We start from the raw sequence: 16,733 nt of genomic DNA on the forward strand, positions 1-16,733 counted from the left end.
CCCATTCTGCTCCCATTATCTCTATCTCTATCTCTATCATCTCTATCCCTATCTATATATCTTTGGTGACTTATTTGTAAGGAATTGCAGTGCCAACTTAAAGGCACAAGTCACCAAGTTTTAATCCATCAGCTGTTCTTTATTTTTTTTTAATTGTTATTAAATTTTATTCATTTTAATGAACATTTACAGGGATTTTGGGTTTTCATTCCTTCATTGCTACATCATTCTCTCTACCCTCCTCCCCAGTTTATTCTTCTTCCCCCGCCATCCGAATGTCTGTTTTAATTGTCCAATTGCCACAGTGCTTGTCAAAGTCAGTTCTGATTAATCTCCTTTGTCAGTGTGTCCTTTGCCATTCCCTATCACTCCTCCCTGAGAGAGACTTCACCCTGATTGATAAGGAAAAGGGGATGGCGTATTCTCTTAGCTACTTCCTGCTGAAAAGGGACGCTGTGGGTTTCAGGGTGAAGATCTTCTCTCACTACTCTAAAGGGCCCCTTTGGCAGTAGGAAACACATAGACTATTATGGAGATTGATTTTGGAATTTAGATGCACTCTTATTGATTGTGCTTGGCCGTACATGTTCATATCCTTGAAGATGTATCATGGGGGTGTTGCAACCTAGAAGACACAAATTTAACTAACAAGTTATAAGTACATGAGTCAAAAATTATAGAAAAGTAAAAGAAAAGATTCTTTCATTGTTTTACAAACCCTCCCCCAGGTCCCCTCCACCATGTAGCCCTTGCTCTAGACTCCTGTGATGACAGAAATACCTAGTCATATATCTCTTTTAAACAGTTTTCTCCCTCCTCTGTTTCAGTGCAGTATACATTATTGAACCCATCTTACTCAGTCTCTCTCCAACCCCGAGGTTAGTCCCATTCTACAACAGTGGCATCATGTAATATTTGTCCTTTTGTGACTGGGATATTTCGCTCAGCATAATGTTCTCCAGAGTCAACCATTTTGAATAATATTGCATGAGTTCCTTGTTTTTCAATGCAGCATAGTATTCCATTGTGCGAATATACCACAGCTTCTCTAGCCATTCGTTTGTTGATGGGCACTTAGGTTGTTTCCAAATCCTTGCTATTGTGAACAAAGCTGCAATAAACATGGGTGTGCATATATCTGCTTGGATGTCAGCTATGGTCTCTTCAGGGTATATTCCCAGTAGTGGAGTTCATCAGCTGTTCTTTAGGAGAAAGGTGGACAAACCCCTCTCCTGTGATTTACTGCCTCTGAAAATTCACTGGAGGGTCAACTATAAGCTGGGATCCAACTCTATGACATACACACATACATACACACAGATATTGTTGTTATGTACCATGGAGTTGGGACCAACCCATAGCAGACCACCCAGCAGGTTTACAGAGGCAGTTAATCATACAGGAGGAGGTTGTCCATCTGTCTCCCATGAAACAGTTGGCAGATTTGAATCTCATGCACCTTTGGTTTGGCAGCATAGTACCTGACACACTCTGTATGTGTGTGTATGTATGAGCTCTGGTTTCCTGGTGTCCTGGTGTTGTGTAATGTGCCAGGTTGCTAATCAAAGAGTCAGTAGTTCAAACTCACCAGTTCAAGCTCTTTGGGAAAAAGGTATGTAGCCTCCTCCCACAAAGATTTCCTTAGAAACCTAATGGAGGGTCACTGTGTGACTAAATGATTGACTCAATAATAAAAGCTTTTGAGATAGATAGATAGATAGATAGATAGATAGATAGATAGATAGATAGATAGATAGATATAGATGATGTAGAGATAGGGATAGAGATAGAGCTAGAGCTAGAGATAGAGATAGATTAGAGATTAGAGATAGATAGAGATAGAGATAGAGATGATATAGATATAGATTAGATAGAGCTAGAACTAGAGCTAGAGCTAGAGATAGAGATAGATATGCACTCTTGTGGCCTCATGGGTAAAGAGTTGTGCTGCCAACACAGAGGAGAGTGGTTCAAATCCACTAGCTTTCCAAGAGAGGATGATAGACAATTTCCTCTCATGCTATATACAATCTCTGAAAACCTGCTGGAGGGTAAGTTATGACTTGGTTCCAACTTGACAGCATATAACAATGGAGTTAATGATATAAATATGCTTTACAATTATATGAATCTGAATTATAATAAAAATATTAACGGCTGAATTTAAGTGCTATTGCCTTAATTTTTCATAGTGTGAGAGCAGGCAGATTTTCTAAACAGAGAACTGTTATCTATATGTCAAAGTATATAAAATGAAGCTTCAGAATACTTGACTCCAAGGAGCAGACTGGCTTTACCCAATCCAGGACAAACCTGTTTGTTCTCCTAGCAGTCCATGGTATATTCAACACTCTTCTCCAGCACCACAGCTCAAAGGCATCAATTCTCTTTCTATCATCCATAGTCACTGTCCAACTCTCCAATGCATAGCACATAATTGCAAAGACTATAGCCTGGATCAGGTGCACCTTAGTCTCCAGCCTGATGTCATTGCTCTTCAGTACTCTTGAGAGGTTCTTGACGGGTGATTTTCCCCATGCAATTAGTCTCTTGCTTTCCTGGCTGCTGTTACCAAGAGTGTGGAGCCAAGCAAACTAAAATTATTAACTATCTCAATCTCTTCGCCGTCCATGCTGATGCTGCCAGTTGGCCCAGTGGTGAGAATCTTTGTTTTCTTCATGTTGAGCTTCAATCTGTATTGAGGTCTGCAGTCCTTGAAGCAAGCACTTCAAGTCCTCCTCAGTTTCAGCAAGCAAGGTTGTGTCATCTGCATAATGCAGGTGGTTGATGACTCTTCCACAAATCAGGATGCCACATTCCTCCTCATACAGCCCAGCCTCTCGGATGATCTGTTCTACATACAGATTGAAAGGTATAGAGACAGAATACATCCCTGGCGGACCCCCTTCATGATTCTGAACCATGTATTGTCTCCTTGTTCTATTCTGATGACTGCCTCTTGGTCCAAGTATAGGTTTTACATAAGCACAATTAAATGTTCTGGGATTCCCATTCTTCTCAGAGTCAGGCATAGCTTGTTGTGATCCACAGTCAAAAGCATAGTCAATGAAGCACAGATAGACATTCTTCTGGTATTCTCTGCTTCCTGCCAAGATCCATCTAACTTTAGCTATGATATCCTTAGTACCACAACCTCTTCTAAATCCAGCCTGCACATCTCGTAGTTCTCTGTTGACATATTGCTCCAATCGTTTTTGGATAATTTTCAGCAGACTCTTCCTTGCATGTGATATTAATAATATTGTTTGATAATTTCTGCACTCTGTTGGGTCACCTTTCTTTGGAATGGGAACAAATATTGATCTTTTCCAGTCAGTTGGCCAGCTGGCTGTCCTCCAGATTTCTCGGCACAACTTAGTGAGCACATCCAGGCAACATCTGTTTGTTGAAATATGTCAATTGGTATGCTGTCAACTCCTGGAGTCTTGTTTTTTTACCAATTCCTTCAGAGCAACTTGTACTTCCTCCTTCATCACCATAGCTATGTTATTTCATTAAATTCTTCTCTGTCAGCCAATTCCTTCTGATACAGTGACTTTTTGTACTCCTTCCATCTTCTTTTAAGGCTTCCTTCATTATTAATCTGCACTGTGAGAAACACATTGGGATAATTTTCAGAACTAGACAGGTGATAATGTTGTTATTATGTACTGCTGAGTTAGAACTGACTGACCCTCAAAATTTCCAGCCTTTTCAAAACTACTCAATTCTCTTGGAAATATATCAAAGTTTCACATTTTTTTTGTTGCTTTTGTTCCTACTGGTAGGTTACTCTTCTGAGGTTACCTTTTAATTTAAAACAACCAACCAACCTAAATGATATTGTATTTTCAGTGAAGGCTTACAAAGCTGTTTAGGTTCCACTCAGTAACTTGTCCCCAAGTTTATCAGTGACATAGGTTGCAGTCTTTACAGGGTGTAAACATTCTCATGATATCTGTCCTGGTTGTTCTTTGCTGTCCTTTGCTTTTACTCCTAGAAATTGACGCGTTTAAGATCTGTACAGATTGAGATTCATTCTTTGCCCTTTTCACTTGACACTTGATCTTACTGATTTAGTAGTTGTGTTTCCAAATTTACATTAGTCCTTTTTTCATAAGATGCAAGGGCCTGTCCAATTTATAGGGAGCAAGAAGCCAGCTAGAGGCCATGTCACTATGTCACTGAAAGAATACACATGGTAGAATCTCAGATTACATGTCTGGAGATATATTCACTCCACTTAAAAGCCAGGGAGCTCTGGTGGCTTAGTGGTAAGAAGCTGTGCTGAAATCCCACAGGCACACACTTGGAATATGCCTCTGAAAACCTACTAGAGGCTCAGCTATGCGTTGGTTCCAACTTAGTGGCACACAAGAACAACAACAGCAACATTTGAAAACCATTCTAAGCATAAAATAACAAAACATAATTACTATCACCACCTATATTTTGAGCTTTAAGTCTTAGATTGAAACAATCAAGAACAATGTAAATTGGTTTGGCAACACAATTCTTTCCTCTTTTTTTTTTTTTCGATCTTTTGCTTTATTTGTGTCATGCATGCAAATGAAATAAATTCAGAAAGAGCTGATAGTTTCTTCCCTTGGATGCACTTCACTCAATTCTAATTTCTTTCACAGCAGGGGATACTATGGAGTTCCCTGTGTGCTGTAGATAACAAATTCGACTGTTAACCAAAAGGATGGAAGTTTGAGTATAGTTAGAGACACCTTTTTTAGAAAGGCTGGTAGTGTATCAGACAGCAAGTCCCTACTCCATTGGAGGCACAGTTCTACTGTGACACACATGGAGTGGCTGTGAGACAAATCAGCTCGACAACCTCTGGTTCTGGTAAATACCACTCCATCCAGCTTTAAAACTTACTGTTTCTCTAAAGCAACTTGGTTTATAGTGACATCTCAAAGGATGTGGCTTCATTATCAGTATCTCTTCAAACAGTATGCTAAAAGTAAGTACAATAATTTAAATTCAATAAATACCTATGGAACACTGACTATGTTTCTGGCATTATGCTAAGTATGAGGATAAAAACTGGCTTGTCATTGTGAACAGAACTTCTAGTTCTTATTAGAACAAATGCTCAGCAGCAGAACAAGTGTGCCAAAGCTTCACAGCTCAAGCTGAACCCCTTATTTTACAGCAATATCCTCTGCTACACAGATTCTTTGAAGATGTTTTTCACATACTTTCTTTCAACCGTCTGAAAGCACTCAAAGTTATACGATTCCAATGACTTTTTTTACCTTCCTCAAATTCCTGTAGTGTTTTATATTTTGATTCTATTGTTGTTGTAGTTATGTTCCACTGAATCAGAACTAATTCATAGCTGACCCTTTAGTGAGTTTTCAGAGGCAATAAATCACAGGGGAGTTGAATGCCCATCATTCTCTTATGGAACAGCTGGTAGATTTGAACATGAGGCTTTGAGTTGGCAGTGTAATTCCTTACCACTAGGCCACCACTGGGAACTTTAAAAGATAAAGGGAATTATGGAAAACTTCCTGCCATTTTTTATTTACTGTTACTATCCGTGTAATTGCAAAAAGCTCTAGATAAACCTCTGAGGAGATCCTGGTAAGGTTTTATTGATCTTTCATTATCAACTTGTCTCTACATGAAGCCATTATGAAGTTGTTGTTATTGTTATATGAGAAGCTTATTTAGTAATTGGTTGCTTAAGGATATTAATTAGCTTCTTTCATGAACAGAGAGACTATAGAGTGATAGGACATCAGAAAGAAGGAAAGATTTAGAATTCTCAATTTTGTCATATTAGTCCTTTTCTAAATGTTTCAAGGAGAATTTTTAAAAATTTCTACCAAGTTTATTTTTATCTTCACAGATACACTTGGGCATTCTCAAAACATTTGGAAATGTTATGTTTTGTTTTACAATATTTATAAATAATGTTAATTTTTGATACAATAGTTATTGTACCTATTAGGACAGTAAGTCTCCCCCTTTAATGAAGAAACCAAAAAAAAAAAAAAGCTATACTTTATAGGATAACTTGCATATAAATGGAATTCTAGTGGACTAGTGGATAAGAAGTTGTACTACCAATCCAAAGGCAGGTGGTTCAAATCCACCAACTTCAAAGAAGGAGAAAGATGGGTAATCTCCTGCCCTGCAATTTATATCCTCTGAAAACCCACTAAGGGCAGGGGGGGGGGTCAGCTATGAGTCAATTCTGACTTAACAGCTCTTACTTACTTTTGCTTTGCTCTGCTTACATATAAATACTAAAATAATGGTTTGGGCCCAAGTAGTTCAATTTTTCTTGGCTTTGAATTAATGAATCACATAGGTTACAATTTCTCAATTATAAATTATATAAGCTATAAAATCCAGTTGAAATATATCCCAATGTCATTAATTCAGAGAAATTTCAACTATTATCTTTCATTAGGCCAATAAATGTCTTTTAGTAAATACAGTATGTCCTCATTATGCATAGATCGTGTATTTACAAATTTATCTATTAACTATAGAATTTATTTATAACCCCCTAAAGAAAATTCCATAGCATTTTCATAACTCATCTGTTGACAAACAGAATAGCAAATAATTTGATTCACCTGACACATGTATTTCCAGCTAAGGAAAGATGACATTACCTTCTTTCAGCTTTCATACTATAAATAAGTGTCCTTTTTATAATTTACTTTGTGTGTTTTCACATTTTTGTGCTAATCATTGGTAATTATTCTGTTTAAAATGAAACTTAAGTGTAGTAAGAAAGTATTATCTAGTGTCTCTGACCACAAGAAGGTCATTATGTGCTTTATGTGTGTAAAAATAGCAAAGGCACATGGAGACAATCATGTCTAACACTTACCAACTTCACAAAGGAGAGCTGTCCCCATCAGCAGTATAAAAATAAAACAAAACCAATTCTCAAGAGGTCAGACATGTCCCTTACACTCCCATGCTTCTTCCTACTCATCTCAACACAAATCTTTCTGCTTTGCTGGTTCTGAAATCTGTTGCAATAACTCACAAGTTGCACAGAACCACATTGGGGAAGTCAAAACTTTATAATCCAGGTTAGTAGCAGAATATCATCAAGATAGCTCCTAAATGTGCACACAGCACCTCAGCCTTGAGCCTCGTAGATTTTGGACAGTCTTCTCAAGTTCTCAGTCCTGCCAATATTGGCTTCCCATACACAGTTGTCCAACAAAATTTTCAGTCCTGCCAATATTGGCTGTTTCTCCCCCAGTTCCAGAGTCCTTTTTCATGTTGCGTGTCCAGTTCAGCCGTAGATGTGGTTGCCCTAGGTAAGAGGAAGCAAGAACAATGTCTTACGATCTCTTACTTCTTGTTCAATAATGCCAGGAGCTCTGTCTTTCAATTTATTGGTAGGACTAGCCAATCCCCTCGTAGGTTGTTGAGATGGACCAATCCATTTGTGAAATGGTAGATAGCCAGTCGCCTTGTAGGTAGGCTAAAAGGTCCCATTTGCATATTCCCACTCATCTACTCAGCAAGGTCAAACAATGGCTAGGAACAGTCATACTGAAAGATAAACTCCACAATGAGGAAAATGTGTGCATTAAAGTAAGCAGCTACATTCAGACATGAACAATAGTATTGCTGACCTTGCATTAAATGATCAACAATATTTATTAAATAAAGAGTCTTTAAACTGAGTCCAAGTCTTTGCTGTTGAGTTGGAAACAACTCCTACCTGACCCTCTAGCTGGTTTTCAGAGGCTGTAAAAATTGCCCTTATTTCTCCCATTGAGCAGCTAGTAGTTTTGGACCACCAAAGTAGCATGGCTTTTTGGCTAGCAGTGTAGTTCTCTACAGACAAGCACACATGAAACAAGGCTGTACATCTTTCACTCAATAACAACTCACTGCCATGGAGTCATTGCAATTTATAGTGGTCCTTCATTGGATTACTGGAGCTATAAATCTTAATTGGAGGAGACTGACTGCCCATAATTTTTCCATAGAGCCACTCATAGATTAGAACCACCTGAGATATGTCACTTTTATGTTACAGCACAATACCCTACACACTACACTACCAGAGCTTTTATGTATATTGGTCAATTGGCAAAAATGTGACTAGAGGCTTATAACAATTAACCCTTTATTATCCTTAGAAGCAATGGCTCAGTATTTATTGTATTCACTAATTCAGAATGTACAGAGATAGCTACTACAAATAATTAGACTCATGTGTGTACGTTCTCCCCCCACCCCAGCAAACTTAGGAAGTACATCGTTAAGTGCTTGACTGCTAACCAAAATATTGGTAGTTTGAGTCCATCCAGTAATGCCTTGGAAAAAAGGCCTGGTGATCTATTTCTGAAATTGTCAATAAAAGCCCTTTGGGGCACAGTTCTATTCTGACACTTCAAAATGTTTATGGTTAACTTCTTTATACTTTGTGGAATTTTTTTTTAAGCAAGCATAATTTTAAGCCAAGGACTGCTTGTGTACTCCATAGCCTACATAATACTTCATAGAGTATTAAGCTAAGTCCTAAGTCTATTCCATCAGGAAGACAGGAAATGACTACCTATCTAGCAGTGCTAAACTAAAGGTGGCCAGTTCAAATCTACCAGCAACTCCATGGGAAGAAGAGGGACATTTCCTCCTGTGCATTTTACAGCCTTGTCAGCCATTTCAACTTGATGGAAATAAATGAATGAGTGAATGATAACCTCAGATAAATTCATTTCCAAATAAGAAACCAAATTGCTAAATATTTGTAGTTAGCAAAAAATAGTTGTAGTTAGCAAAATGTATTTCATAAAGTTCATCTGCACTCATCTATGGCATGCATACTCCTTTTTTTGGAGGGGGCAGGGGGTTTCATTAAATTTTTTTGGTTCATTTATTTATGATACTTAGAAACAGAAAAATAGGCCCCCAAATTCACCAGCGATTTTGGCTGTGAGAAGCTGACGTGTCACTCAATTACTGAAAAACTACAAATCTCTATCCATGACTTCCTGGCCATGAGTTGCAGCTTTATTATATAATTACGATTAGAAGTGACATTTTCAGATGCTTTTTATACACATGTAGGAGACTCAAGAAAGTGTACATAATAGAAGAAAATGAACAGAAGGATATGATTTAACTGTTACATAGATGCAAGAATGAATGAGGTTATTTCTAGAAATGCCATGCGTCCAGTATATGCATGAGTGCACTGTACCAGAAATGTTGTGCTTAATTACTAATTTCTTCCTATTATATATGGTGATGCATTATTTATGTGGATAGGTTATTTGCCAAAAGTATGATGACTTTGAAATGTTTGTATATTGTATGTAACTTTAATATTTTTTGAAAGTGTATTGCATGACTTATCTAAATATTAAATTGCAAATAATGTTTCAAAAAACAAAAAGAAGCTGACGTGTTTTGTTTTGCAGAGAATGGTGACTGTGACTGTGGCGAGTGTGTGTGCAAGAGTGGCTGGACAGGCGAGTACTGTAACTGCACAACCAGCACGGACTCATGCTTCTCTGAAGACGGGGTGCTCTGCAGTGGACGAGGAGACTGCATCTGTGGCAAATGTGTGTGCACAAACCCTGGAGCCTCAGGGCCAGCCTGTGAACGGTGTCCTACCTGTGGAGACCCTTGTAACTCTAAACGGTAATGTGTCTCCTGTCTTCAGTCTCTTTTGTTGGTGTCTCGCTTCACGGTTACAAAAGCCATTTTATGTGCTGTGCCCTCAGAGTGTTTTTGCTGGGGCAGATCCTTTGCACATCCTGAAAACACAAACCCAAATGGCTTCTGTGATCCTCAGCCTGGAACCTCAGCCTCTAATTTGCCTCTTTCTCTGTCCTAATTCTCTATGGGCCACAATGTCATGTTTCTGCTGGACAGATGTCCCACACTGATAAACTCCAGATCGCCTCTGGATTACAATACCAGCCACACATAAGAAATGCCCTGGTGGTAGACTGATGACACCACACACAGTCAGAACTCTACTGGGACACAGACAAGTCTCTTTCTTATCTAGAAGTCTTTAGCGTGACATTACTGAGCCTTTCTTATCTCCAGCCTCATGAAAGCAAAGAGAGAGAAGGGTGATCTTGGCTCTCATTTTGGACCTCCCTCTTTTCAACTACTTGTATTTTTCAGCTCTTTTCTTTGGTTCTTATTATGCACAGCTGTTGTGTATTGTATGTTCTTTTGTACCAAACGAGTAACAAAAACAACACATTTTCCTATTTTTCTGATAAGATAACTGTGCCTCTGGTTGGCAACTAGCTTCTTAATGCAATTGGGGCATATTTTGTAGGTCAAGTTGGGCAAAATTGGCTTCCAAATTTGTTTTGTTATGTTGTGTCACTTATTAAGCAGCAAATGGGCTTAAACAGTTCACATTTTCATTAATTCAGCAACCCAGAATGGTAACATTTGCATTTCTGATATAAACAGAATGAGGAAATCAATATTCCTTCAGTGATTACATAGCATTGAGGTGTCAAGGCTTTGTCACTTTAACCTAGAAAACTGACACATATACCAAGAGAAATGCGGAGACATGGTAAGAATGATTTGAACAGAATTTGTTAGCAAATAGCCTCCTTTTTTTTTAAAGAAAATAGCCTCTTAATATTTAGTTATTTTATTATTTTTGAAAAAAAATTAATCTTCCATGTATACTTGATCCCATCTTAAATTTGATGCATAAAATAAAATTTAACAATCAAGGGAGTGTGAATTCGGAGAATCAAATAGAATTATTTTCTTGCTCTTTAATTTAATTTTAAGATAAGTTTGTTCATACATGTTATTTTCACATGCATTAATTTATTCAGTTGGGAGCACTGGTGGCCTAATTGCAATAAGCTGTGCTGCAATCCTGAAGGCAAACAGTTTGAATCCACTAGCTGCTCAGTGGGTGAAGAATGGGCAGTCTCTGGTGCAATTACCTGCCTCTGAAAACCTACCAGTGGGTTAGCTATAGACAGGTCAGTTTTGTCTCTACAGTACACACAACACAACAATAAATGAGTAAGTACTATATGCCAGGAATTGTATTAAGCCAAGGACTTCCAGTGGATGGCTGAAATAGATTTAAGTGTTGAAGAGTGCAGTGTGCAAGAGAGACATTTAAAAAAGTAACTGCATAATATCTGGACTGCAACTAGGGAAATCTTTAGAGACAAGAATGGTGAAACTTTTGCTCACATAGTTTGAGCATGCAATCATGAGAAGACAGTCCTGGGAAAGTAAAAGTGTCAGAGAAAGACAGACCCTATACAAGATGGAGTGACAATGTGGTTATTACAATGAACTTGAAGATGGAAGAAATTGTGAGAAAGGCTTAGAATAGGACACAGTTCCAATCTGTGGTTTATAAAGTTGCTAAGAATCGATGTTGACTCCACAATAGCTAACGACAAAACAACAGATGAACTGGATTACTAAAAAAACAAAGGTGATCCAACAGAAAATCTTGCTGAATATTATTAAAAAACAATTGGAACAGCACATTGACAGAGAACTGCCAGAAATTCAAGCTGAGTTCAGAGGAGGCCATAGTAAGAGAGATTGCTGATGTTAGATGGATCTTGGCTGAAAGTAGAAAATATCAGTAAGAAGTTTATATGTGTTTTAATGACTGTGAAAAAGTATTTGATTATGTGAATCACAACAAATTATGGAGAAGAGTGAAAATAATGATAATTGTGCCCATGTAAAACCCATCCGTAGAGCAAGAAGCAATGTCTGCACAGAATGGAAGCACTGCATCATGAAAGATGTGTGTTCAGGTTGCATCCTTTCTCAATTTAATCTGGATGCTGAGCAAGTCATTCAAGAAGCTGGATGATATGAAGAAGAATGTAGCAACGAGTTTGGAGGAAGATCCATCAACGTCCTGCATTATACAGGTGCCACAAACTTGTTTGCAGAAGTAAAAACTTGAAGCGTTGTTGTCAAAGATCAAAGACTAGCCTTCTATATGGACTACATCTCAACAGGAAACAAAATTCTTATCACTAGACCAAGAGGCAGCATCATGATAGAAAAAAAGATACAGAAAAGACTGAAGTTGTCAACTACTTCATTTCACTTGGATCCATATTCATCACCCATGATAACTACAGTCAAGAAATCAAAAGATACGTTGCATTGGGAAAATTTGGTGTCAAAGACCTCTCCAATGTACCAGGAGTGTAACAATGTCAATTTAAGGACTAAGGTTTGCCTGACCCAAGATACGAAATTTTCATTTGCTTCCTGAGCATCTGAAAATTGGGCAATGACTAAGGATGACAGAAGAGGAACCAATGCCCTTGAATTGTAGTCTTGAGGGAAAGTACTGAATATCCCATGGAATGCCAAGAATAAACACATTTGTCTTGGAGGAATTGCAGCCAACGTGCTCCTTAGAGGCAAGGCTATTGAAACTTCATTTCACATACTTTGGGCATGTCTTCAGGAAGGGCCAGTCCTATAAAAAAAGACATCATATTAGAAGAATTGGAGGGAGAGAGAGGCCCTCAACAAATCAGGTTGACACAGTGACTATGACAATGGGCTCAAGCTTATCAGAGATTGAAGAGGATGGTACAGGATAGGACAAAGTTCTTATCTGTTACTCATAAGATCTCTATGAGTTGTAGTCGATTCAGTAGGATGTATCAAAAACAAAATATTGCAGAGAATAGAAATACTATCAGCTGATACAGCCATTAATAGTATTACATAAAGAAGTAAAGAGCTTCTACTCTTCATTTCCTCTATGAACAAATATATCATTTAGATAAATGCATCAAATGAATATATATAATTTAGGTAAGTGCTTATGCTTGTCCTTTATTCTACCTCCCAAAATTGATTGTTGCTCATGAGAACCAGGCTTTCCTAAGGAAATGCTGTTTCATCTGAGACGTGATAAGAAGTGGTAATGCTAGAATCACTTGAAATGTATGTACTTCACAGCCCCAGTGAGAAAGAGGCATGATGTGTCCACTTTAAATAATGTTTTGCTTTTTAGGGTTCTTTGTAAAGTGGTTTCAATAATAGATTAATATGGACAAAGTTTATTTTTTGTTATTACTTTATTTTTACTAGGAATGTTTATCAGAAAGCCTGTCCTAATGGAGATGCTAAGGCTGTGATTCCCTGTTATTCGCAATGCTATTGAAAAGATTATCCAAAAAAGTGAATTTTTAAAATAATATTTATAACATGGAAGAACGTGAGCACTCATTCTTGGAAATGTAGAACCATGCCTGTAATGAAATTCTAGCCTCTAATTTAAATCTGTGTTCAACTTCAGCATAGATTTGATATTTAATATTTCACCAGTATAAAGTCTATCTAGGAAAAAGAGAAAATGAAAACAGCTAAATTAAATACCAGAAACAGTGAGTATTCCACTTATCCAATCAAAGGCAGTTATTACAGATAAATGAGGAAGTAATTTTTATGCAGGCTGATTCATATGCAGGGATTACTAAGTGGAACTCAAAATAAAGCTGTTTCAACTATGTCATCATGCCACCATCTTTCTAAGAGTAACCAAACGCAGTGACATCTGTGAGACATTTCTATAGCATGGTCTACAATGACAGCATTTAGACAGTATCTCAGCCTGCACATCCAGGTTCCACCAACATGAACTGATAAACTCTGTTGGGTAATGTTCACAGGAGCTGTATTGAATGCCACTTGTCTGCAGATGGCCAGCCCCAAGAAGAATGTGTTGACAAATGCAAGCTAGCTGGTGCAACCATCAGTGAAGAAGGTTTCTGTCTTAAGTTACTTTCTTTTATTTTACATAGTTCTTGAGAGGCTAAAGCTCTGGGAATCAAGGATTTTTTAATAACTTGACCAAATGTGTAACAGGACTTTGACTCACTCATGATCGCTTTTCTTGACCAAATGTGTAACAGGACTTTGACTTACTCATGTTAGCCCTTAAGAGTGAGCTTCATGAGGCCGATGTTTGATGCTTTGGAGTATAACCTAGTATCATGACTAGTCTATAGGAACTCAGCTCTGTTGCTTAAATCAATTCCTGCTTAACAAATGCAGTGCTAGAGAATTCCAGAATTCTCTCCATTTTGAGTTGGGAAGAATGAAAGAAATAGCCTGAACTCTTCCTCAGTCGTTCAGTTGCCTTATTTCAATATATGGGGGGAAGTTAATTTTCATGATAGCAAATCCTAGCTCCTGGGCAGTTTCTAGACAGCTGGGTAGTGAGCATTTTCTCTTTCGTCCCTTCCTTCAGTTGTTACTCCCAGTCTTCCAAACATGACTATTATGCAGTCATCCTAAATTGCCTGTTGTCCCATCTCTCGAATACAAGAAGGGCAAGCTACCTTTAATTGCTCCGTAAATCCTGCTTCTGTTTTTATCTATTATGTAAAACTTAATTACTTACAATCCAATTCTTTCTGATGCTAAAATGTCATCTCAAATATTAAAATAGATTGTGTGTTAACTGGGAAGGCCCTTTAGAAAAAGAATTGGAGAACTTCAAAACAACGATGACCACTGGCTCTTCCTGAAGGGGCCGTCTGGGGTGGGCTTTTCTCCGGTCACAGCCTCTCTGCATTATCATGCTGCTCAGGTGCAGTCGCCGTTCTGCAGGCATTAGGCATGCAACGACGGATGTCTCTCAGGCAACCCGGAATAATCAAGACAATAATTTATGACGCTCCAGGATCTGTGTCTTGGACAGATGGAATTAGAATACAGAAATTAATCTGTTTCCAAAACGGAGTATGTTAGTGACATTTATGTTGCCTTGAAAATTATTTACTTTGTTGCAAAACTGAGATTTCTGACTGTGCACAGTTGAATAGTCCTGTTGGAGGAGCATGGTTACTGGGCATGAATGCTTTCATCCATGCTTTTCTGGTATCTGTGGTAAATATGCCAAATGGTAGTAAATTGAACAAACTGGTATGTACCTTCCACTAATAGTGATGGTAAGGAGTACTACAATTCCTGGTAATGTGGCATCTGTGATCTGTCCACGTTAGTATCTATGTTCATGGAGAGCAAATAATTGGGACATTTCATCAGGAATTTCCGAGAAATGAGTGAAAATTATAGAAAATGCCCTGCAAATCACTAGAAATCAATTATCTAGAAACCTGAAGAGGAAGAGGACTAAATCCCTTTCTGGAGACATGTAAATCATGATGATTTACATGAAGAAAACACATACCATATTTAAGCACATAGTTTTCTGAGCGCATAACCACATAAGCTTAATTTGAAAAGAAAGACTGTAGCATCTAAATCTTTGCTTTATTCTCTTTATGCAATTGACTGAATTATTTTAAAAATCGTTTGAAAATATTATGTAAAACTTAACTACTTAAAATCCAATTTTTTCTGATGCTAAAATGTCATCTCAAATATTAAAATAGATTGTTGGGTTAGCTGGGAAGGCCTTTTAGAAAAAGAATTGGTGGACTTCAAAACAAAGATAAAAAAAATAGAAAAAAATAATCATTAGATTGCTCAACTCATTGCCATCAAGTCAGAACCAATTCATAACTGACCTTCCCCTGGGCTTTCAGAGGAGGCCACTCGTATTTCTTCCTTGGAACCACTGGTGGATTTGAACTGCATTTGAGTTCGCGGAAAAATTTTCTATGGAGAACTCAATCCAGAACTCAATCATTAGATTACGTTGTTGTTGTGTGCCATTGAGTTGGATCTGACTCACAGCTGACACTTCAGTGAGTTTTCAGAGGGAGTAAATCACATAGTATTTGATCGCTCACCTTTATCCTGCAGAGCAGCTGGTTTATTGGAACCTTGCACTAATACCATTTGAATTATCTGGATAATCTGGATAAATTTGAGAGAAAAACACTTTTTTCAGCCCTTGAGTGAAAAGATCTTTTTCTAATTAGCCTTTTTGTAAGTCCTATTCTTTTCATTTGGGGAGTTCTGGTGTCCTAGTAGTAAAGAGTTGTGCCGCCAACCCAAAGGCAGGCAGTTCGAACCACCAGCTGCTTCATGAGAGAAAGCCGGGCAGTCCCCTTTTGTGTGACATACAGCCTCTGAAAACCCACGGCAAGGTCAGCTCTGAGTTGGATCTGACTCAACGGCACATAACGTTTTTCAATTACTTGTCCAGTGAATCATACTACCTTAAAATGGTCACAATACATTTCTTCTTCCACAAAGGCCTTTTATAAAGCTGCTCACCCTTCTACCAACAAAGCCACAAAAAACAGTTAAACAATCACAATTTGATAATCCATGTAATTTTTTCCTCAGTTAACCTGGGGTGTTCTGTGTGGTCCATCTAATGACAGGAGGTTTTATCTTATTTATCCTCTCTTATGGAAAGAGCCAAAATTTCATTTACTCTCCACATTCATGGTCTCCAAGCTGTTAGAGCATCCTGTAAGAGAACATTGTGTCTGAAAGTGCTAGTGAGAAAAACAAAACAAACCCCAAAAAATCAAAACTCCAAAATGTACTATGATCATAGGAATTTTGTAAATGGGGAAGTGAAGGCTTTTCCCCTCCAGAACTTCTGAGAGTTATCATGTGCATTAAAAGTACGTCTATGGGGGAGAGAATAGTCTAAAAGTATTATATTTTAGGGCATTATTTTTATCGTAGGAGTATGCAATGAGGGTTGCACAGTGGATTATATTTGGGGGTAGGGGGTGGGGTTTGGGGAGGTGCAGGGGGGATTGTGTACCAATGAGGGAGTTTTTCTTTTGCTTTTCAAGGAGAGGAGC

The 16,733-nt window shown here is 38.0% G+C and overlaps 1 protein-coding gene across 1 annotated transcript in view; it reads left to right on the top strand.

Moving 5' to 3' along the window:
- Positions 1-16,733, top strand: part of ITGB6 (integrin, beta 6) — a 107,414-nt gene that overhangs the window by 70,655 nt on the left and 20,026 nt on the right. The window contains exons 11-12 of the mRNA XM_006879369.1: positions 9,423-9,645; positions 13,668-13,762. Of these exons, the coding sequence (XP_006879431.1) occupies positions 9,423-9,645; positions 13,668-13,762 (318 nt within the window). The remainder of the gene's footprint in view (positions 1-9,422; positions 9,646-13,667; positions 13,763-16,733) is intronic.

The sequence above is a fragment of the Elephantulus edwardii genome, unplaced genomic scaffold (genome assembly GCF_000299155.1).
Source record: "Elephantulus edwardii isolate Elephantulus edwardi_28Jun2011 unplaced genomic scaffold, EleEdw1.0 scaffold00003, whole genome shotgun sequence".
Classification (NCBI taxonomy): domain Eukaryota; kingdom Metazoa; phylum Chordata; class Mammalia; order Macroscelidea; family Macroscelididae; genus Elephantulus; species Elephantulus edwardii.